Source organism: Pongo abelii, chromosome 10, assembly GCF_028885655.2.
Source record: "Pongo abelii isolate AG06213 chromosome 10, NHGRI_mPonAbe1-v2.0_pri, whole genome shotgun sequence".
Lineage (NCBI taxonomy): Eukaryota > Metazoa > Chordata > Mammalia > Primates > Hominidae > Pongo > Pongo abelii.
Genome location: NC_071995.2, coordinates 79,311,709 through 79,337,171, shown reverse-complemented (window position 1 = coordinate 79,337,171; position 25,463 = coordinate 79,311,709). Strand labels below are relative to the sequence as shown.

General features: G+C 36.1%; 1 protein-coding gene across 1 annotated transcript in view; it reads right to left on the bottom strand.

The window, feature by feature from the left end:
* Positions 1-25,463, bottom strand: part of ACSS3 (acyl-CoA synthetase short chain family member 3) — a 177,394-nt gene that overhangs the window by 91,326 nt on the left and 60,605 nt on the right. The window contains 3 exon segments of the mRNA NM_001131409.1: positions 15,613-15,708; positions 15,785-15,865; positions 24,856-24,996. Of these exon segments, the coding sequence (NP_001124881.1) occupies positions 15,613-15,708; positions 15,785-15,865; positions 24,856-24,996 (318 nt within the window).

The following is a 25,463-nucleotide window of genomic DNA, read 5'->3' as shown; positions in this document are numbered from 1 at the left end:
GGAAGGTGGGGCCTTTTGGAAGATGTTTATGTTAGGAGGGCTCTGTTCTCATGAATGAACAAATGGTACTAAAACAAAAGGGTTTGTGGGAGTGGGTCTGTTCTCTTGTCCTTCTGCTCTTCTGCCATGTGAAGATACACTGGTCCCCCTTTCTGGAGGACACAGAAACAAGGCACCATCTTGGAACAAGACACAGAACCTTCCAGCACCTTGATCTTGAATGTCACAGCCTACACAACTGTGAGAAATAAATTTCTGTTCTATATAAATTAACCCATCTGTTGTATTGTTACAGCAGCATAAAACAAACTAGGGCAGGGTGTGTATCCTAAATGGTCTAGATCTATCCTTATGGTTTGGTTCTTCTCTTGTCTTTTCCTAGCTCTGAGAGTTGACAATTTGGGGTCTTATAATGAAGCCAACCCCCAATGAATAAGCCATTGTTTCTATCTAGCAGATAAGAGTCTATCCCCTTAAAAAAAAAGTTTACCTTTGGAAGTATTAATGTCAAGTAAATGAAGCAGAGAACTGAAACTGCTAATTCTGCAGATGCAGTGCTGAGCAAATTAGGGACTCTGACATATTTAACATTCTCAGTAGTCACAGAGAGCATTTACCCCTAGTATAGCTCATAGCTCATTGCTTCTATCAGGACTGTTTTCGTCTCTGAGTTATTTCATGCTGATGTGCAGTCACTCTGCTATCCTGTACTAGAGGGACAAATTAAGGCTTTTCTTATTCACTGTGATTAATGAGACTTTGCTGTAAGCAGAGAAATTAAATGGGTTCTTGCTTAATCACACTACCAGACTTCTGCCCAGGAAGTGAAGTGTGGCTATTCCATATGCATACTACAATTCAACCTGAGGTTGCACAAAACCTGGTCCCTCCATAACATCCAATTCTTTGCCCAAAACAACCTTCAAACATGCTCAGATTTCTCCATGTCAAAAATGAAACAACAAACTTTCCCGTGAAATTGCCCTCATAAAAGGGGCTAATGACACCCTGATCACCAAAGTGCTTTTCAGTTGTCTTATTAGTCTTTTCTCTGTAGCACTTGGCACTGTTGACCCTCATCCTCTGAAAAACCTTCTCATCACCTTTCTTTAGTACACTTTGCTTTTCTGATTCTCCTGTTGGCTCCAATTTCTAACTCTCAATTTATACAGTTTCTCTTCCTCAGCCTCAAGAATTTCCTGTTTCTATTCTCAATCTTCACCTGAGTTACTTGATCAAACCTTACTTTGCAATGTCATACGAACATCTAAGTACAACCTTCAAACTCAGTATTATCAAAACAAAAAGTATTGCTTCCCTCTCCACCAGTTGTTCCTCCTACTGTAGTACTTCAGTTGATAACTGCCATTATATTGGTTGTCCTAGCTGAAGACATCAGAGCTATTTCACCTCCCTTTTCATCTCTTACAACAGCCACCTGACACCCTAACCTCCTCCTTAATGTTCTGATCACTGATATTCTAGTCCTGGCCATGTATCTTGGACTACACAACAGTCCAAGTCCAATTGGACTTCCCAATTGTCCCTCTCCAGATTATGGCAAGGGAATCCTGCTTTTGAATCCAGGGAAGCTTGTTTCAAATCCCAGCTCCAGCCCCATTGTGTCACTGGCAAATTTATTTGCTGTCTCTGTTCTTAGTTTCTACAGCTGTAAATGGGGTACTTAAAATATCTACATCATGGGTTTGTACTTAAAATTAAAACAATGTATAAAAAGTGCTTAGAAGAGTTCTGATCACTCAACACTCAATCAATAATAATTATTATTAATTGTAACTGTCTCATTCACAAAGTTCTCCCTATCTACTAGTTGCAAACATCCCTTAAAAACCTAGTGCCGATTTTTGAGACAGCATGCAAGAGTTAAATGTAGAGTATTTATCATAGGTGATGACACCATGTAGTTTACAAAGAAATTGTCATCTTCTACACAGTGTAAGAGTTTGTTATTTAGGTGTGTCTTGATTTGTTTGCTTTCTGTACTTTATATTAATCTTTTTTGTTTTTGTTTTTTGTTTTTGAGACAGAGTCTCGCTCTGTCACCAGGCTGCAGTGCAGTGGTGCAATCTCGGCTCACTGTGAACTCCACCTCCCAGGTTCACACCATTCTCCTTTCTCAGCCTCCCGAGTAGCTGGGACTACAGGTGCCTGCCACCACGCCTGGCTAATTTTTTTTGTATTTTTAGTAGAGACAGGGTTTCACTGTGTTAGCCAGGATGGTCTCGATCTCCTGACCTCGTGATCCGCCCGCGTCAGCCTCCCGAAGTGCTGGGATTACAGGCATGAGCCACTGCGCCCGGCCTCTGTACTTTATGTTAATCTTAATTCCTTGAATATATTGTCAGAGCCTTTGGTGGAAGGCCATATCTGATATTTATTCTGCTTCCCCATCACCTTCTAGCATGATTTGGAGCTGACAATAGACATTAATAAATATTGTTGATGGAGCTATGACAATAACTGAGCTTGCTAATTCCAACATAAAACATAAACATACATAAAGAGAAAAACAAAGTCAAAAATAAATATTTTTTAACAACTAGTCAAGGGAGAAATCTAAAAGATGCTAGCATCAGCTTTATGATCTTTTCCAATTGGGAAGATCAAATTATATAGCCTGAATCAGAGTAATAGCTGAGTCATCATTTTTCTCATTCTATATACACAGAAGGCAGATTGCTATATGCCAGATTTTTTTAAATGTTATTTCCCATTACATGAAAGGGAGAAAAGGACTATGATGTGTCCAGTTGAATATACTAGTTAGCAGAATCATGGCTACTTGTTTTAAAAGGAAATAGCATATTTCTGTCTTTAAAAGAAGCAAATCCCTGTCCTTGAAAAAGGAACAAACAAATTAGAGAAAACTGGTTAATATAAATAAAAATACAAAATTCTTGCAAAGAGAAGATAACTACATACATGTAGGTAAAATTACACTGTGAAAATGAAGCCTGGGAGGGGTTAAGTATTCAGAAGGTGTACATGTGAAAAATACAGTATAGGATGACTTAGTGGAGATTACAGATACAGGGAAATACAGAAGTAATTGAGATGTTCATTGAAGATACTTTGGGAATGATTTAGCAAGAGTATTAAATGCAAAAAATAACTTGCGAGTAGTTCTTACCCTCAATATTTTCAAACATGAGACTTGCATATTTGGAAATGGCTTAAAGTTTTAGTCCACATATATAAAGTGATAATGATTACTCTTATTTACACATGTAAAAAATGTACAATCACGTGTTGCTTGATGGTGAGAATACATTCTGACATATATATCTTTAGGTGATTTTAGCATTGTGAAAACCTCACAGAGTGTATTTATACAGACCTAGATGGTGAAGCCTACCACACACTGAGGCTATATGGTATCACCTCTTACTCCAAGGCTACACATTTGTACAGCATGTTACTGTACTGAATACTGTAGACAATTGTATCACAATGTTAAGTGATTGTGTACCTAAACATGTTTAAGCATAGAAAAATAACAGTAAAAATATGGTATAAAAGATAAAAAATGCTACACGTCTATAGGGAACTTACTAGAAATGGAGATTATAAAACTAGGAGTTGCTTTGTGTGAGTCAGTGAGTGAGTGGTGAATGAATATGAAGGTCTAGGACATTATTGTACACTACTACATATTGTATAAACACTGCACAGTTAAGCTACACTAAATTTCTAAAGAAGTATTTTTATTTCTCCAACAATAAATTAAGCTTAGCTTACTGTAACTATTTTACTTTATAAATGTTTTAGTTTTTTAAATTTTTGACTTGTAATAAGACAGCTTAAAACACAAACACATTGTACAGCTGAACAAAATTATTTTCTTTGTTTACGTGTTCATTCTATAAGTTTTTTCCAGTTTAAAAATTTCAATTTTTTAAAAAACTTTAAACTTTTTTGTTTAAAAACTAAGACACAAACATACACTTTAGCCTAGGCCTACACGGGATCAGTATTATCAGTATCACTGTCTTCCATCTCCACAATTTGTCTCACTGGAAGCTCTACAGGGGCAAGAATGGAGCTGTCATCTCCTATGACAATAATGACTTCTTCTGGAATACCACCTGAAGGATCTGTCTGAGACTGTTTTAGAGTTAACCTTTTTTAATATGTAGGAGTATGCTCTAAAATAAAGATAAAAGGTATAGTATAGTAAATATACAAACCAGCCACAGTCGTTTGTTATCATTATCAAGTATTAATGTGCTGCACGTAATTGCATGTGCTATACTTTTACACCATTGGAAGCACAGTAAGTTTGTTTATACCAGCATCACAAACGTGAGAAATGCAATGTGCAACAACATTATGATGATAGGAAATTTCCAGCTCCATTATAATCTTATGGGACCACAATGTATATGTGGTCTATCATTGACCAAAACATTTTTATGTAACACATGATTGGACTTTATAAAAAAATATTTTTGAAATGTTTCAACTACTTTCAACTATACTATCCCATTTGATTCCTAAACAAATAGAAAGACTACAGAGTTCATTTCTATAGCAATCATTCTATAAAGAAAGGTTAGTGGCAGCAGCAGTGGCCCATCTGGAATGGTTACTGTGGAGACAACTTTCCAAGCTGGTGGGATAAGATCCCAGCCCTCCGGGCCACAGCTGCAGCCACCCAGCCATCCCTGTGCTCTCAGAGGCCCAGGAAGCCCCTGTCCCCACACAGGCTCGGAAATGCCTGCTCCTGCTGCATGGCTTCTCCCTGCTCCTGGTGCCTGCTCTGATTTCATAGCAAAGTTGTGGCCTTGTCCAGGTGATGTCACAACACAGCCGAGTGTGTGCACACCCAGGATACTGCAAACATGTCAGCCCCCTACCTCCTTGGCCCCCTCTGAACTTTGGGTGCCAACGAGCACAGGAGGGGGATCAAAGGGGGCTGAGGATGGTTCAGCACAGGCCTGCAGGTGCCCCTCAGTATGGACAGCCAGGGTGCCATGGACAACATGTTAATGACAGCAGGAGGTAGACAGGCTTCTGGGTGGAAAGGGGTGGGTCCCCAGTGAAGCCCCACCTTCAAGGCAGGGACAGCCTGAAACCTGAGGGCAGGGATGTCAGTTCTGTGTGGGATCCCAGGCCCAGAGTGAGAACTTATGGTGCTTTTTCCAGGCCATCCATGGCCGCTAATAGGCCAATCAGCATGCACTTTCTCCCTTCTGAAGCCCATAAAAACCCCAGACTCAGCCAGACTCACAGAGTTGGGGGACAGCTCGCCTGCAGATAGGAGTTATCCATTCCAGAGGGCTGCAGACTCAATGGGACGACTTGCCTGCCAATAGGAACTGCCCACTCTGGGTGTCCTCTCAGCTGCAAGCTGCACAGATATTGGGATGACCTGCCTCCAGATAGGAGCTACCCTCTCCAGGTCTCCTCTTGCCTGTGGACAGGACCTACCCACTTCATGTCTTCAGAGACCTGTACTGTTGCTCAATTAAAGCACCTCTTTGCCTTGCTCACCCTCCAGTGTTCTTCATACTCATGCATCCTTGACATGGGACAAGAACTCAAGGATTCACCGAATGGCTGAACTGAAAGAGCTATAGTACAAACAAGGCTGAAACACAGCCCCCATCCCTGCTTGTCGTGTTATGGGTGACAAGAAGGAGAAAAGAGCTGTGGCCCTTTGAGCAGCCCAGACCTGGGGGCTCCCCAAGCCAGGGCTGTGACAAACTTTTTGGGGCTCTGCAGTTCCTGGCATCTCCAAGCTTCCATGTGCCACCATGTTTCCCTCATCCAGACACAGGTCCGTAGTGGCTCCTGGAGCTGCCCAACCAGCATTAACAACCATTGTACCTGACTGTGTGCAGTGGCTGGACCCCACACTTGCATGCTCACACACCCCTTGACATTTTGGTCCTGGCTTGCCCTTGGCAGGCATGGGATCAGGCCAGTAGGACAAGCTGAGCACAGCCTGCCAGGACAAGTGGGCAGAGCGAGCCCAGTAGGCTCAAGTAAAACTCAGGACAAAGCATCACCAGCTGCAGAGGCTTCTGGCTGGAAAAGCAACATCCCAAGGGTCCTGTGACATTAGGGTTATCTAAACTCTCCATTCTGTCTATGAATTTAAGAAAAAGCATTCAATAAGAGATTATCAAGCTGAATACTATGAAGTTTTCAAACTTTTATGCAAAGTTGAAAAACTAGTAATGATAATGCCCATCAAAAAAATAGAAGTGAAACATTAAAGTGCTTGGTAATGGTGAACCAGGGAATTCTCTGTGTTATTCACTGATTAAAGCCTTCAAGTTCACTTTTATTTAACTCACAAGTCCTACGCCTAAAGGATAGATCTGCAAGGGGAGAGACCACCGAGTTTTCTTCTACATCTTCTGCTCATTCTTCAAAATTGGTAGTAGCTGAATCAACACATCCCTGTTTGCTGATTTTTTTTCTTGGTGCTGAGAGGAGAATTAATGGGCTCCAAAGGGAGCTGCCTCTAGTGCTCTGATTTGAATTCTTCAATGTTATGAGGACAAACAGACTTTGAAAGAAGAAATGTGGAGTAATATTCAAGCATTTAAGTGACTGGATTACAGGAGAATTTACGTTTAGTGTTTGTATGTTAGAATTCTATTCTGGGAAATAATACATTTGTGTTTTTGAATAATAACTGTAGCTTATAATATCCAGAACTGATTATACTATTATATCCTGGGAATTATTCTAAATATTTTTTCACAGATTAACCAATTGAATGCCATAGGTATTATTACTACTGATAATTATAGTTCAGAAGACTAAGGCAGAAAGCAGTAAAGCAGCTTGTTTGAGGCCAATTAATAAACAGAAGTGTCAGAAATCATACCATGGCAGCCTTAACTAGTATGCTTCCTCTCAAACACTAAAAGTGTTCACTAATTTAAAGTGAAAGTTTTCTTCAGTAAATATATTTGAAGAATCAGCATTCCCTAACTATGAAAAGAAATTGGAATAAATTCCAGTTAAAAAATAAAATGTTACCAAATAATATGTTTATTCAAGAAAACCAATTAAAGTGAAGAAGATTCACAAAAGTGAAAATTGAGAGAGTATGTGTCAACCCTTTCATTTTAATGATTAAAAAATGAACTACTAAAGAGGTTTAATTAATTTGCTTAAGTCATATAGGTACATAAAGGCAGAGTAAGATAACCACACATATGTTAGTATTTCCAGTCCAGTGACCATACTCCTGTACCATCATTCAGAATTTTAAATCCTCAACTTTCTCTAATTCAATTTATTGCCTGAGAAGGCACAGTATGGCATACACCTTCAAAGTTAATTGTTGAATTATTAACAAATGGCCATCTGCCCTCGCTAATCTAGTGAACATACTGAAGAATTTATTGAAAAGGCTTGTTGCTGTGATGTATACCATATGTGAAATACAAACAAATGTAAAATGAGAGCAAAGTTATATCCCTTGACTGGAAAAAAAGACTGTTATTACATAAAAATGACAACTGCTATATCAAGACCAATTATACCAACCAGTTTATGGCTTACTCTCAAGCCAGATTTAAGGAGAAACAGTAACTACTAACATTCCATTTTAGACCTATGTAATACTCTAGCCAAGGAACAGTAATCTCATTTCTTGCTTAACCACACCACTGTCATTGTGGAAGCCTGGGCTTACTGTATCATGAAATTGAAATATGTGTACAACACACACTTTTGCACATTGGTACACAGCAAAGATAAGGAGAAAGGCAGGACACAGAAAGATTTATTTGCCTTAGAGAAACAGTGTTGGATTTTGATTCTGCAGATGACAGTCTGGTAAAGGGAAGAAATACTAGAGAGAAGAGAGAGGCAAGGGAGCATATCTCTGTATAATCACCATTTGCCATCACACACACATGCATGCACATACACACTAGGCTGTTAGCTAAATTTGTTTATACATTGCATTCCTATGTGAAAAGATTGCTTGTGTTTTATCCCTTCTCTTTGGCAAAACCATCCTACCAAATATCCGTTCTTGTTCATACATGGTTAGGGTTAGATCTACTGGAATCAGTGCTCTATTAATGAAGTAGATTTCTAAAGAAGTACCATTCAATTTTTTCCCCTCAAAAGTAAAGACTAAATTATTCAGAATTGGTTTCCATATTTTAGCTGGTCAATCCAATTTTCCTTCAAGAATTGCATACTTTAAACATCTCATACTGCACTGACTGAGCTGACCAGGTGTTCTGTATTTAAATATGTCCAATTCCATTGATAAAAGTCAATCTCTGTCTATAAAATATATATCCTGACTTATTCCTTTGTTATTTGGTACCTTTATTATTCCTTCCTGGTTTTAGGTATATTTTGTTCCTCTTTTCCTACGTTCTTGAGATAGGAGCTTATACTCTTGATTTGAGTTTTCCTCTTTTCTAATGTATGTATTTAGTGCTATAAATTTCCCTCTCAGAAAATAAACTACTTAAATACAGGTGTTCTGTATTTAAATATGTCCAATTCCACTGATAAAAGTAAATCTCTGTCTATAAAACATATAACCTGACTTATATAAGTTGCTCATGCAGTCCTGTTGTAAAAAAAGGAAAATTTAAATTACTCTTACTCATTGATAGAAAATATCTTTATGTATAAATCAAGTTTTCTCTCTGATACTGTCATTCATGCATTTATTTAACACATATGTATTAAATACTGAATATGTGTCATTAAGGCAAGGAGCTGAGAATTGATGGTGGACACAAACTCAGATGACTCCTTCCTTAGTAGAGTTAGAGGAAAGAAGGGCAAACAAACACATCAAAGGAGCCTAAAGACTAATATGAATCTGCAACTTTTATACAAACCACCAAGGGAAAATGCAATGTGCTAAAAGACCATGATCAAGGGATTTGACCTAATCAGGGAGGTCAAGGAGGGCTTCCCTGAGGAAGTGACACCAGCCGAAATCTAACAGACAAGTAGCATATATTTCAGGCAATGTTCCTGGGACAGGAATGAGCATAAGAATAACTGCAGGGAAACAGGAGCATGTGGTACATTAGACAGGAGCATGTTGTACCTTAGAAGGAAAGAGAATGATTAGGATTGAGAAAATGGCCAACACTTTCAAATGCTGACAAGTACAGTGAAGACTGAAAATGCCCATTGACTTTGGAAAAGTAGAGATGACTGGGGATGTTAGGAAAAGCTGTAGCTATGGAATGATGGTGACAGCAATTGGAGAAGATTGCAGAGTAAATTCCATTTCTTAATCAGGAACTTACTCTGCAATCTTCTCCAATTGCTGTTGAAGCTATTGAGTGTAGACAAGGCCTTAAAGAGAGAATGTTGTAGCTGTCAGGAGATAAGGGATTAGAGATTTTTGTTGTTGTTTGTTTTAATGAGGTAGTTTTATGAATTTGTTTGAAAATGTGGTAATTATCAGGAAAATAAGCAGATTTACATGCAGTTGTAAGAAAAAATACAGAGATATACCATGTACCCTTTACCCAGTTTTCCCCAGATGTAAAAACTGCAAAACTACAATCTGTTATCACAATCAGAATATTGATACAGTCAAGATACAAACCAGTTCATCTCTACAAGGATCCTTCATGATGCCCTTCATGGCCATATGTGGCCATTGCTGATTTATAGAGACACAATGAATATTTGTATGTTAATCTTGTATCCTGAGACTGGGTTGAACTCACTCATTAGTTATGGGATTTGTGTGTGTGTGTGTGTATTCTGTAATCGTCTATGCAAATAATCATGCCATCTGCAAATAAAGACAATTTTATTTCTTCCCTTCTTGTGTGTATGCCCTTTCTTCCTCTATATTTCTGTTTATTTTTATTTATTTATTTATTTATTCATTTATTTATTTATTTATGTATTTATTGAGAGGGAGTCTAGCTCTGTTGCCCAGGCTGGAGTGCAGTGTTGCGATCTTGGCTCACTGCAACTTCCACCTCCTGTGTTCAAGCAATTCTCCTGCCTCAGCCTCCCGAGTAGCTGGGACTACAGGTGCGCACCACCACACCTGGCTAATTTTTGTATTTTTAGTAGAGATGGGGTTTCACCATATTGGTCAGGCTGACCTTGAACTCCTGACCTCATGATCCACCTGCCTCGACCTCCCAAAGTGCTGGGATTACAGGTGTGAGCCACTGCACCCAGCTTCCCTATAGTTCTTTATTAAACGAGCTAGAACTTCCACAGATATGTTGAATAGAGGGTGAGAGTGGAAATTCTTGCCTTGTTTCTTAACAACAGAGGAGAAACGATCAGGCTTTTATGATTAGGTATGATATTAGCAGCAGGTTTTTTCATAGGTGATCTTTTGTCAGGTTGAGGAAGTTCTTTCAATTACTAGTTTTCTGGTAGCTCTTCATTATGAATGAATGTTGAATTTATTAAACAACTTTTTCTACATCAATTAATATGATTATATAATTTCTCTTTAGCCTATTAATATGATAGATTACCTTGATTAATTTTCAGATATTGAAGCAGCCTTGTACCTCTGGAATAAATTCCACTTGGTCACAGTGTATAATTCCTTTTATATATTGTTGAATTATTGAATTCAAAATATTTGCTAATATTTTGTCAAGAATTCTTGTATCTATATGTTTATGAAGGACATTCGTTTGTAGTATTTTTTTTTGTCTTTGACTTGTTATTAGGGCAATAAAAGCTTCATTAAATGATTAGGAGAGTGTTCCCTCCTCTTCTATTTTCTGAAAGAGATTGTGCAGAAATGGTGTTGATTCTCCTTTAAACATTGGTAGATGGCACACGGGATACAGAAATACCAAACAGCCCCCTGCCTCCTCTTCTATTTTAAACATTGGTAGAATTTTCCAGTAAAATCATCTGTGTCTGGAGATTTCTTGTTGGGAGTCTATTTAATTACATATTGGATTTTCTTAATAGTAATAAGGCTATTCTAGTAATTTATGTTTCATTTGGTGAGTTTATGGTTTTTGAGGAATTAGTCCATTTCATCTTCATCTAAGTTGTCAAATTTATGTGTGTTGAATTTCTCATAGTATTCCCTTATTACACTTTTGATGTCTGCATGGTCTTTAGTGATATCTACTGTTTCATGTGTGGTACTGGTAATTTGTGTTTCTGGCTCTTTTCTTTGCCAGGCTTGTAGAGATTTGTCCATTTTATTTATCTTTTCTAAGAAATAGTTCTTTTTTCATTAATTTTCTGTTTTTATGTTTTCAATGTTATTGATTCCTGCTTTTACCTTTATTATTCCTTCCTGATTTTAGGTATATTTTGTTCCTCTTTTCTTAGGATCTTGAGACAGGAGCTTATATTCTTGATTTGAGAGTTTTCCTCTTTTCTAGTATATCCATTTAGTGCTATAAATTTCCCTCTCAGAACTGCCTTAGTTGTGTCCTCCAAAATTTTCTATGATGTACTTCCTTTTTCAATCAGTTTGAGATACATACACTCAGAGAAGTGTGTGTGTGTGTGTGTGTGTGTGTGTGTGTGTGTGTTTTCCTGGATATTTCCTATTTGACCTATGGATTATTTATTTAGAAGTATGTTGATTAGATTCCAATTGTTTGGGGATTTTCCTGTTAACTCTTTTTAATTTTTAGTTTGAAAATACCATGGTCTTAAAATAGACTTTGCATGACTTCAAATATTTCTAAATTAGTTGAAGTTTGTTTCGTGGCACAGGTTTTGGTTTAACTTGGTAATTATTCTGTGGGCATTTAAAAAGAATGTGTATTCTGCTGCTGTCGAGAATAGTTTTCTATGAATGTCAATTAAATCTTGTTGGTTGATGATGTCAAGTTTTTCTACATCTTCACTGATTTTCTGTCTGTTGTTTTATCAATATTAAGAGAGGAGTGTATCTAATGATAACCTGAAATATGTAACTGGAATGTACAGGCACACATCATATCAGAAGCCAAAACATAGAATGGACATCAGTCAACATGACATATTTGTGCATGAGCTGAACATCAGCCTTGAATACATGTCAAGAGGCATGGAAAAAAGAGGACACTTTTGATAAGTACTGAATAAGTAGATTCAACAAACTGTAATGACCAGCAGAGTGTGAGATGCAAGGAAAATGAACTTAAGAATCACTTGCAGATTCTCAGCTTACATTACTGCATGAATGGAGGTAACATTAACAGAAACACAGACTGCACTGAAGGAAATATGGTTTGCAGGGTGGGGTGGAGATACAGAACTCAGTTCATGTCATCTTGAGCATAAGATGTGCACAACTATTCAGAGATGTCTAACAATAGGTTAGTACTCAGCAGGAAAGGCAGATATAAAAAGGGGATTTAGAAGCCATGATTTAATTAATGATCCTCAAATATAAACTGCTTGGAGATTATCCAGGAAACGTAAGCAGAATAAGAAAATAGAGCAAAGACTATGACCCTGCTAAACTCTAACGTTAAGGACCAAAGTTAAAGAAACAAAGAGAAGAAAAGAAGAACAAGCTGTCAGGATGGAAGGAAGAAAACGAGGAGTAGAGTATAATTTAGTTCCACAAGTATTTCTTAATTGTGTGGTGTGTGCTATGCACTGTGCTGTGAAACTGGCTTTTATCCTCTTCTAGATGATACCCTCTTCTAGACGTAAATGTATCATTTCAGTACAGTGTGGCCAGCTCAGTGACAGACATATGCTCGAAAGCAACAAGACCACAAAATGGGGCACTGCACACAGCCCAAGAACGTGAGAGGAAACTCACGTTATAAGAAATTATAACATCTAAGCAGAGTCTACAAGGAGAGTAGGAGTTAACCAAGAAAGGAAAGACAGAAGGAAAGTCACACCAGAAAAAAGAAACAACATGAACATTAGCAAAGGAACCTGGAGCTCAAGAGAGAAGAAAGGATCACCTAAAGGAATGGTCAGCAGGGCTGAACTCTAGTAAGAGAAAAAATAAAATCAGATTAAATAAGGCCCTTTGACTTTGTCACTTATGAAGTCACTGGTGACCCCTGCTGCAGCAGCTTCTATGAAATGATGTGAACATAAATCAGACTACAGTGAGATGAGGAATGACTGAAACAATTTGAGGTTCAGGAATCTGGGCAGGATATTTTTTCAAGGAACTTAGTGGAGAAGAAACTAAGATGGCATAGTTGAAGCAGGCAAAGGTCTAAAAGACTTGGTTTTGTGACCAGAGAAAGTTAAAGACATTTATAAGTTGTGGAAAACAAGCCAGAGTGCAGAGAAAAGGTTTTAAATTGTACCTTACTTCAGTCAATTATTCACACAACAAATGTTTATAGAGCATCTACACTCTTCTTGAGCAAATCATTCCAACATAGAAACAAACAAACAACCCTCCATCACAGTGTTAACCTCATGTTTTAAATAAACTTGAGAAACAATAAAAGCCCATGGTAAATAGCACAAAATATGTATGTATCTCAATTCTAAAGCAGCTTAATACTTATAACCATAAATATGTTAGCATCTTTGGCTTTGTCATATTTATGTAAGCAATGCCACAATTCAATATAACTATTCAGTGTAGAGGTTTATTTTGTTTACTTCAAGAGAAATAATTTTTTTAATTAAAAACATTATATTGCAAAGACAATAGTATGAAATGATTTGTCAAGATTATTTTGTTTTAATTATTACAAATACCTAAATGCATGTTCAGTATGCAGGATATAAAAGCACTATACAAAAGATGCAGAGTAGTATATGAATTCCCAAATGCACATCAAGTCTGCAAGATATAAAAGCATGATACAAAAGTGTAGAGTAGTATATGATGGTTTAATACTTGTGTCAAAGTCTACCTTAATATTTCTTAGCATTCAGAGACAGAAAACCAGCCAGTTAAAAATGAAAGAACACAAATAGTCTTTAAGTGATGATGAGGCCTGGAGTATTCCAGAAATATTGAGAATGGCCTCTCATGTTTTCAAATTCATTGACTTGCAGAAATTTAAGAGTGCAAATTAACTTGAAATCATTTAATACTATTCTCCACACCCCACATATAAAATTCCCTTTACTTCACAATCCTTGTCTGGTATTGACAGAACACTTATGTGAGAGAGAGCCTTATATTTGAGAAGTTGTCCATTTGTTCTACTGACAAGTATTTAAATTTGTCTCTGATTATTCCCAAAATATAACCCTCTGTAACTCTGCATTTAAGACTACATAATTTATATGTAGCAACTTTTTAAACATCAAAATATACTTATAATATCTGCACTTTAAGTGTATTATTTGTCAGACTAGCCATTCCCAATTTCTTCACCTTTTTTTTTTTTTTTTTTTTTTGAGATGGAGTCTCACTCTGTCGCCCAGGCTGGAGTGCAGTGGCACGATCTCAGCTCACTGCAACCTCTGCCTCCCCGGTTCAAGTGATTCTCCTGCCTCAGCCTCCTGAGCAGCTGCGATTACAGGCATGCACCACCAGGTCTGGCTATTTTTTTCATTTTTAGTAGAGACAGGGCTTCACCATGTTTGGCAGGCTGGTCTCAAACTCCTGACCTCAAGTGATCCACCTGCCTCGCCCTCCCAAAGTGCTGGGATTATAGGCGTAAGCCAACACGCCCAGCCCACCTCTTTCTTGTATACATTATTTCCATGCTACTCCCTTTTTTCAGATGCTTTCTAGTAATTTAGTGATTTTTTTATCATCTCAGTTAAACTGAATACAAATTTTCAAATGTGGAAGAGTAAAGTAAGATTATATCATTGCACATGGTGAGTATTTTTTAAAAACAGCCCTACCAACAACTTATGTTTAAGTTATGGACATTATAATACCCAGAGATTTGGCTACATAAACTACAACTAACCCAAGTTTTCACTATTTTATTTCTGTATTTTTTAATTTAAATATAGAACTGTAAAGATTTATGTATTTTTCTATCTTGTTAAATTTGTCCCAAAAGTCCAAGGCCATTTTGAATGATAATTTAGCAAACTACCATATTAGTTATCCCTCCAAGACTTTGATCTTCTACAGATCTGATAGGTATGTTTTCTAAGTCTTAATACAATACATTGATAAAGTTAAATGGAATAGGCATATAAAGGAAATTTCCTATATGCAAAGAAATCTTATTCCTATGTGACGCTGATATATTCATCGAATTTTTAAACAGTTATTTATTCAGCTATAAATCTGGTCAGTCTCTATTCCTATGCCTTATACACAGAGCTTTATTAGAAACCAAGGAAAGTATTTATTTAAAATTGAGACAACATGACTTTGGAAATCCATTAATCCTATGAAAATAAAAAAGGTGAATCTACATTGCTTCCTTTACGATAACTATTTTCTAGGACTCTAAAATCAGTATCAGTTTGCCAATAATTTCTAGAAATCTGTTAGGGATAGATATAAAGCTTTTTTTGTATGTTCTTCAGAATTTAATTCTGACTGTTCAACAAAATTTAAATAACTGGCTAATATTTCCTACATATCCCTTTCCCTTTTGAAATTATATTTTTAAGTGGAAGAAGATATAATAATGTCCCCTGTCCCCACCCCAATTTTTCTGATCCTACTCAGGAATGCTTCATGAAAAGTTTTAGTAAAATAAATATCATTTATATGTGGTATTAATTTTACTTTATTACCTCATATAAAACTGTTGTGTTCCCATGGAGAAGAGGCGCATAGCAGATATAGGAATGTCCAACAACCCAGCCTAAGTCAGAAGCTGCCCACCACACCTAGAAAATAAGATAATAAAATGCATATATTTTATTCAGAGAATGTCATGTAATGTAAATTTAAAACCACGATTACCTCTCCGGGTTGAAGTCCATATATGGAAGACATTGACCAGTTTAGCATGACAGCGTATCCCCCAGTGGGCCTAATCACACCCTAAGGAGAGAAAAAGTTAAGTTAAAATCAATAAACAATGTGTAAAAACACTCTCTATCTTCATAGCATCCACTTTAAAAGTTCCTGGTCAAAAGTATTTTATATATTAGCTACAAGTTTCTTTGGCTTTTATAAAATTATCTTCGAATCATTATTTCTTTGGGTCCTTCAATAGTCAAACAAAATAATTTGTCCTCATTAGTGCCATTTTTAGAATCCATTCTCACATAACATTATTAGTCTTCTAAAGAAAACATGATTTCACAAAATTATATGCAATACAAACTTTTCTAATGGCACCACACATTATCAACACTACATTTTCAGACGTATTTCCAGAACAAAAATTAATGCGAAGACAGGTAAAATGTAGTTATATGCCTCAAATGCAGACTAACATAAGGACCTCTATTTCTTAAGATGATTAAATAATAATAGCTGCTTGGAGGAAACAAAGTCGTATTCTAACTGGAATCTCATTACAACGCTTCACTGAGGATCATGCAAGCACACTTTAAAGCTGAGAAATTCTTTAATTATGACCTCTAGAACTCTTAGGGATGAATTCCAGTGAGTTGAATCTAAGGTTAAAAAATTTGTCTTTTATTTCATTTTGGGCAAAAGTAGGGATCATTATATCATTGTAGTACAGTTTTCACCAATCAGTTTCAAGTAGCTCTCCCCAACACTGGGAACATATTCAACCTCAATACAAGATTAATATTTGAACACTGGGTACAAATGTCACCATAAATAAGAACTAATGATAAATTTAATAATTAAGTTCATTTATTGTTTTAAAAAACATTAATCATCATTGGCCCAATAAGACATAACCGAGTGAATACTCAGAATGAGTAGGTGAACACCTGCTAAGAGATAGAAGGTATATTCCACTCACATGTATTTTGAAGCATCTTTTAGTACAACAATTATAACTGCTCTATGCAAAAAATAATTGTTTTTTATGAAAGGGCAAACATGGATCTAATCAATAACTGTGCTATTAGTTATGCTTTTTTGGCATAGCTCTGCACCTTAACACACATACACAAATCAGGAAAATGAAACAGAAATTGACTTTCCGTTAGTTACTAAAATTGCTGCTCTCCTCAGGTGCCACTAATAAAACATAGGTATCATGCTGTGGAACATTATTGTATTCACCCGTAACAACACCTGGTCTCTTAGCAAATATCAGATGCAGTGTTGTTGGTATTTGAGAGCTATTTTCTAGATTGTATGACATGGTTAGCATGCAGCTGGCCCTCTTGATCTCCATGGGAACATTAGAAATTCTAAGCCCCCCGCCAGTAGACTTCACACATGCACCTTCCCATGTAAACGAAACAGTTATTTTTCCACTGTATCCTATCCTATCGTCCATGCACTTTGCTAGTTTGTTCTATCGAGAAGATCTTTTCCTGTGGCTCAACAGATTGATGAATGTGATATTAATCAACTTGCAAACACTTTATAAAAACTATTCATTTCACAGACTAGAAAAAGTAGTTTTTTTGTAGACAATATGCTGTCCATGTGTTATGACAGATGGTGATACTTAATATCAGTAATAATTTCAATTAAAAATGTTTTAAAATTTTCTCTCCATCCTACATGTCCCTGCATCCAGAACCCATTTTTATCAGTAACTCTAAATATTATTAAAACTAGGTAAATGTTTAGACCATATGGTACAGAGGGTAAGATGCATTGACTAGAAATGATGACAGGAAATAAAAAGTGAGGGAAGACATAACTGAGTAGTAATTCAATTGTAAAACCTGAAAGATAAATGTAAAGTATAAGTTGTCAAATTTCTGTTTACCTCTCAGATGAGTACTTCTTCAAATGACATTTACCAATGTCACTTTGTCTGTAAATTAGTGAATACTTAAACCTATCTGACCAAAACAAAGAGACTTAAAAATGAGACCATGCGTGAAAAAGCATTTAAAGTTGTAAAGACTAAAATTTAATATCTCATTAACAGTATTATTTCCTTAGTTCTAGCAATTATTGCTTTTTATTTTACCCTGTGCTCCTATTAGTCAAAAGGCATAAATGTCAAAATAATTAGAGGTTGCCATCAAAGATTCTCATTTAAAACAATTAAAATGAAGCTGAAGGAGTGAGAAGAGCCATGATTTCTGTTTTTCAATAGTCTTTGATACCCACTTACTTTTATTTTTTAAAGACGAAAATGAAAATATAAAAAGAGATGAATAAAGGATTGCAAAGGTATAACCCCATTTTCCCAACACTGTCAATTAATTAGATGCCAGAATTAATAGAAGGAAATCCTTAAATGCAAAGGAGGAGTGATTTGAGTTTAAATGTTAAAAAGAAAACCATTGGCCTTTTTATTTTAGTGTGCTAAATCCTAGTGAACTTTCTGGAGGAATAATGATGCCAAAGGAGAATTGTGAAGAAACAGTGGCCTAGGAAAGAAGGAAAATAAGTGGGAAAAACTTTGGATCCGTCAGACAAGAATAGAATGGTTGTAATCTTTAGACTACTAAAATTATATTTTTATAAAATTATGTTTGTAAACTTGGATAATAAATCTGTGTATAACTGACAAAAAAAAATTTTAATCAAGCATCTTTTTACCATTTATTAATCTAGACTCTAGATCTGCAATTTTGTCTTGCCTCTCAAATGCTCAGATAATACAGTTTCAAATTTCTGAGTATTTGATATGGTGCAGAAAAAAGAAATGCATGGTTTCATATTCTCCAGGTTCACCTTTTACAAGAGGTTTGAAAGTACAAAAAACACAAAGGTTACATTTCAAGAGAATTTCTTTAGCATAAATATTAATTTGTGACAAAAATAAGATGATAAAGCATTTTTGTTTCCTATTTATAATCACATTTTCCAGGTAATGATAATTAAAATGCAAAAGAGAAACACCATTCAGCTTCTGAAAACACATAAATTATGCTGCAGAAAACAAATCATTATACTATAACTAAGCAAATTAAGTTGGAAACTAAAAACGGCACTTTTACAGTATATCTGAATATGAAGTAAAATTACTCAATACCAATGCTTACCCCTAAAACACAAACCTTCCTCATTTTAATCTTTTGAATCTCTATTATTTATTATTACCTTCTATATGTACTTTCTTTTTTTTCCTTTGAGCTGGAGTCTTGCTCTGTCACCCAGGCTGGAGTGCAGTGGCACGATCTTGCTCTCTACAACCTCCGCCTCCCAGGTTCAAGCGATTCTCCTGCCTCAGCCTCCCAAGTAGCTGGGACTACAGAGGCATGCCACCACACTCAGCTAATTTTTTTTTTTTTTTTTTTTTTCAGTAGAGACAGGGTTTCACCGTGCTAGCCAGGATGGTCTCGATCTCCAGACCTCGTGATCTGCCCACCTCGGCCTCCCAAAGTGCTGGGATTACATGCATTTTGCACTGCACCCGGCCTCTCTATGTACTTATACTCTACTTACCTTAAAAGTAAAGTCACTAGATGATCTAATATATTCTCATAAAAACCCTGTAACCTGCCAATATGCTATTCTGATCTTTTGGTAGGATCGGTCATAATTCTTAAAGATGTCTGGGGAACTTGAAAAATATCCAGATGGGACTAGCACTCTGTGACGTGAATAAAGACATGAAAGTGAATCCTATCTCAGACATAGCAATGGAAGCAATATGAAGGTGCTCTCTTTTGGGAGGGCGGGACAAATATAATGTTTATGGTGTTTAAAAAATTCAATCAGTGCAAGTAAAAGTAAAGGCTGAATGTTAGTTACTCAGAAATGGGACCACAAAGTTACCACAGATAGTTCTTTATAATTTCCAGCTTACTGAGCTACTTTTGAAGACAAGTAAATTCACAGATTGTCATAAATGGGGCCATTAAAGTAAAACAGAAAACATGTTGGTATAAATGTTGTGTGCAGTTTTGGCTGCCACAACTTGAAAAGGAAAAATACAATTGCAACAATAGGTGTTATAGAAGAGGAGGGAAGCCTGAAGTGTGTGGTAAGATTAAGAATTTGGGATTCTTCATTGTAAAAATGTAAGTTTTTTTTTTTTTTCAATGGTCTTTAAATATCTGACAGGCAAATCCCAAAATACTGAGAGTAGAAAAGTTTAGAGTACCTGACAAAACTTCCTATTTCCTACATTAAGTCCCTCTATCATTTATTTTGTAATAAAGAATCATACAAGGCAAATATATATATATATTTACACATGTAAAATGTCTATTTACATACACACATGTAAATATATGCATGTATCCATGCATGTGTACATATTTATATGCTTATGTATATGTATGTATAAATATATATGTATGTACATTTGTGTGTGTGTGTATCAATTCAGCCTGACAAGAAACAATAAAGGGGGAAAATAAATTTTACTTGAAGGAAAGAAAAGAAACCCATCACCAGATGATGGCAGGCGTCAGAGAAAAAAATGAATGGTTCTGATCGTTTAAAAAAATCTAACGCATCAGCACTAAACCTTGTTTTGATACTGGTTTGATAGATGGCACCCCCTATTTCTAGAGTAAGCCTCCACCCCTTTTCTAAACCCGATGAACTCCAATGTCTTCACCAGGAGTACTTTAAGACATTGCAAAAATACCACCTCTTCTGTGAAGTTTCACCCCATCCTATTATTTGTGTCAAATGTCTTTCAGGTCCTCTTTCACAGCCTTCAGGGCCTGCAAACCTCATCAGAGGACTGGTATCCCCACCTAGTGCTGTGCCTTCTCCACCACTTTGAGCACAGTGAGGACAACATCTTTGTATCTTCAGCACAGTGTCTGGGGTAGAATAGGCATTTAATACATTTGTTGACTGTCTAAATGAGTGAACAGTTGAGTGTATAAACCCGTGTGAAAAATACAATTATTTTAACAAATACTCTTTGTTCAGGAGAAACCCTTGACATTTGTAGAACTTAGTGAACCTTGAATCTTCTTAGAAGGCATAAAAAGTTTCTATTTGGGATATTTCATCAAACATGAAATATCTTGTTACAGGTTTTCAGATGCTTCTGAAGCTACGTCCATGGAGGATATTTCAGCAGTTGTATAATTTTTTGTCGATCTGAACAACTGTGAGCTAAGGGGCAAGGGTGCAACCAGTTCAGCACTTTAACTGCAAGAGCATACCACAGATTAAACAAAAAAGTTCACTGCTCTTTTTTATTTGACTTTCACTCTCTCTTTTTTTTTTTTTCTGGGGCAGGAAGTAAGTGCACACCAGGACAAAAGGCCTTATCTACCACTTTCTTGTCATGCTTTCTTTTCAATCTTTTCCTTTTGATTTCTTTCCCCCTGTTCTCTTTTGACACTGAACTTTTTTCCTTTTTTTTTTATTATCATGATCCCTTTATGATATCAAACTGAACAAGATAAATATTATAATCACTAAATCTCCCATACCTGAAAGGACATCTCATCCGGATGAGGGATTCTTTTATCATGTAGTGCTTTGAACTATGTCAAATATAGGCACCCAAACCAAACAGAATAGAAGCCCACAACAAAACAGAAATGTATGCAAAGAAGCTCAGATGTGGTTGCTGGAATATTTACAGCAGCTAACAGATTAACCTGTAATACAGCAACTTGACAACTCCAGGGTTGGCAAGTGCTGATATGCAAATATGCCTTAAAAGTATCTACAAATCCTAACCAAAGAACAGACTGCCTTATGTGTGTTTTATATTTGAGAAACAAGCATTTTTAGGCAGAAGAGTTTTACGAGCTCACAACATTATTTTTCCTCATGAAGATCAAGGATTGAGGAAACAAAACCATATGATGACATCATATTTATATCTAAATGCTCCATTAATGCATGTGTGTTTATTTTTCCTATACTTACATTCTGTGGATCCCACATTAAGATTTTAGGTACTATTAATCCTGATTATACCTATGAAAAATGAAACAAGAATTGTATGAATAAGGAGGTGTCCAAGAAGCTGACTTACTAGAGAAGTAAGAGATCATTCAACAAATATTCTGCTCTACCTAGGTCAAATTTTAATGTTAGTGCTATAGTGGATTCAAAAAGGATAATGTATATTCTCAGTGATCAGAGAACATTCATTGTTATAAAAGTAAATAAATAGAAACTAATATGTATAAGACAGGTTAAAATAAGTGCCATAAAAACTGATATCTATAAGATAGGTTAAAATAAGTGCCATAAAGGTCTGTTGGTAATGTAAAATTTAAAGCAATTTCAACCCTTAAGTCCACTGGAAGGAAGAGGGACCTAAAGAGATAACTACCTTCTTTTGCCATTCTGTATGTGTTAACTTTGCAAAGCCCACTCACTCACACTATTTAATCACCAGTCCTGTACCCCAATGACCTACAAGGGTCTATCTCCAACCCCATATGTGTAACTCTTGGGCTCAGACTCTCATTACCAACTCTTGACTGGGCATCTTCATGTTAAATGTCCTGAAGACACATCATGCTCAGTATGTCAAAGACTTTTAGTTTCCCTAGCCTCCAACCATCCTTCTGATTCTATTTCAATGAATATTCAAAAGCACCCTAATATGTTCTCAAAGTCTTAGACTCCTAACTTTGAACCAAATCTGATTCCTCCCTATTAAGCATGCTGTCCTGTGTAAAGTCCCAAACTAATTAAACAGCCTGAAAACTAATTTCTTTGTCTCCATTGTGTGTAGTCACCTATCTTCCCAACTAAAGGATCACCTTCTATCTTACATCACCTGTGTTCATACCTAGTTCAATCCCACTAGACTAGAAGGACTGTACTTTACTCATAGTTGTATCTGTTCTAGCACAGGATGAGCACTCAATACAAATACATTACATTGAGTCAAATTCACTGTGATGCAGAAATCTCCATGCAACTCAAGCCCTCTCAAATCTATTGAAATAGATTGTCTCAGGATGGTACATTAGGAGGAAAATTAGGATGATAGAAATATCAAAGGATCTTCCATTTAGGCACTGAAAGGAATCCAGAAAAGAACCTCTAAGAGAAAACCTGGGCCGGGCGCAATGGCTCATGCCTGTAATCCCAGCACTTTGGGAGGCTGAGGCGGGTGGATCACGAAGTCAGGAGATTGAGACCATCCTGGCTAACACAGTAACACAGTGAAACCCCATCTCTACTAAAAATACAAAAAAAAAAAAAAAAAAATTAGCCAGGCGTGGTGGCGGGCACCTGTAGTCCCAGCTACTCGGGGGGCTGGCTAAGGCAGGAGAATGGCGTGAATCCGGGAGGTGGAGCTTGCAGTGAGCCGAGATCGCGCCACTGCACTCCAGCCTGGGCAACAGAGCAAGACTCTGTCTCAAAAAAAAAAAAAAAAAGAAAAGAAAAGAAAACCTGGAATAGCAAGGTTCCATCCTTATTTGGAACCCCTTTTCAATATAATGCTCTGTGTATTGCTTTTATTTGATATCTACTACACTGGCAAGTCAGCTTTTAATTTCTGAAAATCTTTTCTTCTGCCCCTCCCATAAGATCCTATTCCAGGTCACAGTGAATTTCAGTGACTTAAAGTCTTGAGGTAGCACAAATGTTTTTATAAGATTTCTTCAGGCTTTTAAGAAACTAAATTTTTTAAAAATTAAGTTATACTGTGTTTTCAGGGTCAGGAGTTTTCTCTCATGTTGACACTTTTATATTAGATCATAACTTTGCTGAGTCCCCTCTTATTTTATAACCAAATGTTCACTTGGACTCTAGGTGGCTAGTATGCAAGGCAGAACTGGAAAAAGTGGAGGTTGAGAATTTTGTCGAGCAGATTATATGGCATGCTTCAATAAATAAATCTTCCAATCTTCAATATGCAGAAATATTTTTCAAGTCATTAGAGTTGTAACAAAATCATAAAGCTTCAATTCTACAATGAAACAAATATCTTCATGTGCGTGCATCTACATATGAATTCAACCAAAATTTATTGAGCACCAACTACATACAGCACAATGGTAGACCAAAATATACCAAAACATAACCTGTGTCCTCAGAGAGAATATATTCCCCTACCAAAAGTGTTCCTTTTCACAAGTAAGGTTTATATGGAACATCTTAAATTTCCTTTTAAAAAGCTAACTAATCAAATAGAACCACTATTCTAAGATGACTAAGAAATGAAGTTTTCAGAACACTGATGCTACAGTAATCTAACAGTAATAAAGAAGCCACTGTCCTCAAGGATGAGAATGATTATGAAAGTCCCATCCCCTACTAAAATTCTACAATTCAATGAATATTAAACCACCTAATAAAGATGAGTAAGGAAAATGATACTGTTATCTTTTATAAGGGTCTATGAAGAAACAGTGTTATTTGGAGATACCAGGCAAAAGTGGTATTTGTTGCTATTTGACACATTAATGAATATTGATGCTTTCAACTTTGCTTTGTAAAAACACATTTCATGGTAAACAGATTTAAAAATCCTTGAGTGTCTTCCATGCTGTAAATCAAATAGTTCAATACTTTGGATAAATTGCCTTTGTTCAAACTGCCTAGGCCAATTCTCAAAATCACATTCATAGTAAAGAATTGAATTCCCCTAGATCAAAAAATCAATTCTATACTGCATGAAACTTATACCTCAATCTAAAAGAATAAAAATATTTTATTTAAAATATATTTTTATATAATGTTATTAAACCAACTGATATTCAATCAAACATCTACTAAGGCAATTGCATATTTCTAGCATTTGAGACAATTCTGGAAGAAATGAGAGCAAAATATTTGATGTCAAATAATAAATGTTTTTATATTTAGCACTAAGCACAAAATCTCTTTAAGATATAAAGTAACTGTGTCAGGTGAGATCACACCACTGCACACCAGACTGGGCACAGGAAAAAAAAATAAAAGCAAATGAAGTAACTCTCTAAACTTCAAAGTAAAGTCTGCAAACATTTCCAGTCAGTGATCAAACATTCTTGGTGCAAAGTAAATCTACTGCTATAGATAGTTATCTCTAAGAGAGTGAGTACCTTAGGTAACCCCGTTGTGCCAGATGTGTAAAGAATGTACAATGGGTGTTCTGAAAGAACAGGAACACAGTCATGTGACTGGGCTTTTGCCATCTCTTCATCCCAATCAAGGTCACGACCAGGAGCCAAAGGAACCGCCTCCTACACAGCAAAAATATAAGAATATGTACTGTAATAAGGAGATTAAGAGAACAAAAAGTAGCTAAATCTATTTAAGTCTGAGCATCTGACTGAAAATCTAGGCCTATATGGCACTAAACATCAGATTTATGACTAAAAAGTTCAAGTTCATGATTTAACATAAATGTTTATAAAAAGTCCAAAAGTTTTATATTCACTTCAACTAAACTGACAAAAAAGCATGTTTCATTTAAATCTAGAGATATCCTTTAGAAATTCAGTATAATGCAGTAATGTTTCCATCAACACTTGTAGCTTAAATAACAATGTTTCATGATTTTATAGATGTATGTATACTAATAACTTTATAAACTAATTTTTATTTTTCATAGCCTATTTATTTTACTTTGCATTTATTATCTTTGCAATGATGTGTCAGCCAAGCTATTAAAATTTCTCTTCATACAATGGCCTTAAGGAGTAATACC